At 50.3% G+C, this 2523-nt stretch overlaps 1 protein-coding gene across 1 annotated transcript in view; it reads right to left on the reverse strand.

The window, feature by feature from the left end:
* The window catches only part of LOC311114807 (histone H1-like), a gene marked incomplete at both ends in the record, with an annotated part of 624 nt that extends 134 nt beyond the window's left edge, over nucleotides 1-490 (reverse strand). Inside the window, one exon of the mRNA XM_084190044.1 lies at nucleotides 1-490. This exon is cut by the window's left edge and continues 134 nt beyond it. Coding sequence (XP_084046170.1) covers nucleotides 1-490 — 490 coding nt within the window.
* Nucleotides 491-2523: the final 2033 nt, after the last annotated feature.

The following is a 2523-nucleotide window of genomic DNA, read 5'->3' on the forward strand; positions in this document are numbered from 1 at the left end:
TGGGGCTCTTGGCGGCCTTTTTGGGTGTAGCGGGCTTCTTGGCCTTCTTGGGGGACTTCTTTGCGGCGACGGCCTTCTTGGCTGCTACCTTCTTGGGCTTCTTCGCCGCGGCGGGCTTCTTGGCGGCCACCTTCTTTACTTTGGGGACTGCGGCTTTCTTGGCGGGCTTCTTCGCCTCGACGGCTTTCTTGTTGAGCTTGAAGGAGCCGGATGCACCGGTGCCCTTGGTCTGGACCAGGGTACCCTTGGTGACGAGGCTCTTGACTGCGATCTTGACGCGGGAGTTGTTCTTCTCCACGTCGTAGCCGCCTGCCGCCAGCGTCTTCTTGAGTGCGGCCAGGGACACGCCGCTCCTCTCCTTGGAAGCGGTCACAGCCTTGACGATGAGCTCGCCTACGCTGGGTCCCGCTTTCTTGGCCTTGGCTGCTGCCTTCTTCTTGGGTGCCTTTGCCGGCGCGGCGGCGGCGGGTGCTGGTGCGACTTCTGCCATGTCTGTCTGTCGTTTGGTCCGGTACACACACACACACACGGTCTGCGAGGAGTAGTTTGCTGTAGACGCTGTTCTGCGCTATTGAAGCTCCACACCGAGCAGGGGGCTGGCCTTAAACGCGACATGAGAACCATGTAGACTCAAGCCAACCAGCTCGGCTTCTCTGGGCTGGCCAAATGCTCTTTCACTTGTGTTTTCTGTTCGCCTATATCGGCCCAAAAGTCACCGACGGAGCCGTGTTTTTGCTCCAAAAGCGAACGGCCCAGCGAGCAGACTTGTCTCCGTTCAGAATAAAGTCATGTGGGCCGCGGAAGGGCCGTGCATTTTGTTGCGACTCGCTCAAAATCTCACCGTTGGACTGTCGGGTGGAGCGGTGCGCACTGGTTTTCCTGTGCTATTTGTCTCCTAAATGGGCTAAAAGTGCATCCGATTGCCAGCAGCACTTGTTGTGTAGTGAGCCGAGATGTCTGGCAAGGGAATCAAATGGTTTGGGGTCCCCTGTTGTGGTCCAGGGTGTTTTAAAGAAGTGCTCTTTTGGGGACCTTAAAACACATACACCTGTGAGGCCTGGCTGAGACGAGAGTTGTACTTCAAGTTTCGAGTTGTATTCGTCGTATGTACAGGATCCACATGGTATAAACTGTCCTACGACATGCTTACTTGCACTGTGTGTGTATTAGTACTTTTTGTGCACTGGCAGTGTGTGTGTTGTTGTTGTATTTGTAGGCTACTATTTCTACACAGTGAGATTGTGTGTTGTCTTCCCCTCCCTTCTGGTAGGTAGGTAGGTAGGTAGGTAGGTAGGTAGGTAGGTTGGCTGTCTCTACTAATATATTGTTCACCTGCTTGACTCCGCAGCGTGACTCGGCTCGGTCTTTGTGTCTGTGGGTCTTGGTGTCTGGCTGGCGCTATGGAGGCTGGCGCCCCATGGGCTATGGCGCGTTGATATACAGTGGGGAAAAAAAGTATTTAGTCAGCCACCAATTGTGCAAGTTCTCCCACTTAAAAAGATGAGAGAGGCCTGTAATTTTCATCATAGGTACACATCAACTATGACAGACAAATTGAGAAAAACATTTCCAGAAAATCACATTGTAGGATTTTTTATGAATTTATTTGCAAATTATGGTGGAAAATAAGTATTTGGTCACCTACAAACAAGCAAGATGTCTGGCTCTCACAGACCTGTAACTTCTTCTTTAAGAGGCTCCTCTGTCCTCCACTCGTTACCTGTATTAATGACACCTGTTTGAACTTGTTATCAGTATAAAAGACACCTGTCCACAACCTCAAACAGTCACACTCCAAACTCCACTATGGCCAAGACCAAAGAGCTGTCAAAGGACACCAGAAACACAATTGTAGACCTGCACCAGGCTGGGAAGACTGAATCTGCAATAGGTAAGCAGCTTGGTTTGAAGAAATCAACTGTGGGAGCAATTATTAGGAAATGGAAGACATACAAGACCACTGATAATCTCCCTCGATCTGGGGCTCCACGCAAGATCTCACCCCGTGGGGTCAAAATGATCACAAGAACGGTGAGCAAAAATCCCAGAACCACACAGGGGGACCTAGTGAATGACCTGCAGAGAGCTGGGACCAAAGTAACAAAGCCTACCATCAGTAACACACTACGCCGCCAGGGACTCAAATCCTGCAGAGCCAGACGTGTCCCCCTGCTTAAGCCAGTACATGTCCAGGTCCGTCTGAAGTTTGCTAGAGTGCATTTGGATGATCCAGAAGAGGATTGGGAGAATGTCATATGGTCAGATGAAACCAAAATATAACTTTTTGGTAAAAACAGTTTGGGGGACAAAGAATGCTGAGTTGCATCCAAAGAACACCATACCTACTGTGAAGCATGGGGGTGGAAACATCATGCTTTGGGGCTGTTTTTCTGCAAAGGGACCAGGACGACTGATCCGTGTAAAGGAAAGAATGAATGGGGCCATGTATCGTGAGATTTTGAGTGAAAACCTCCTTCCATCAGCAAGGGCATTGAAGATGAAATGTGGCTGGGTCTTTCAGCA

Source organism: Coregonus lavaretus (genome assembly GCF_964263955.1).
Source record: "Coregonus lavaretus genome assembly, contig: HAP1_SCAFFOLD_9815, whole genome shotgun sequence".
Taxonomy (NCBI): domain Eukaryota; kingdom Metazoa; phylum Chordata; class Actinopteri; order Salmoniformes; family Salmonidae; genus Coregonus; species Coregonus lavaretus.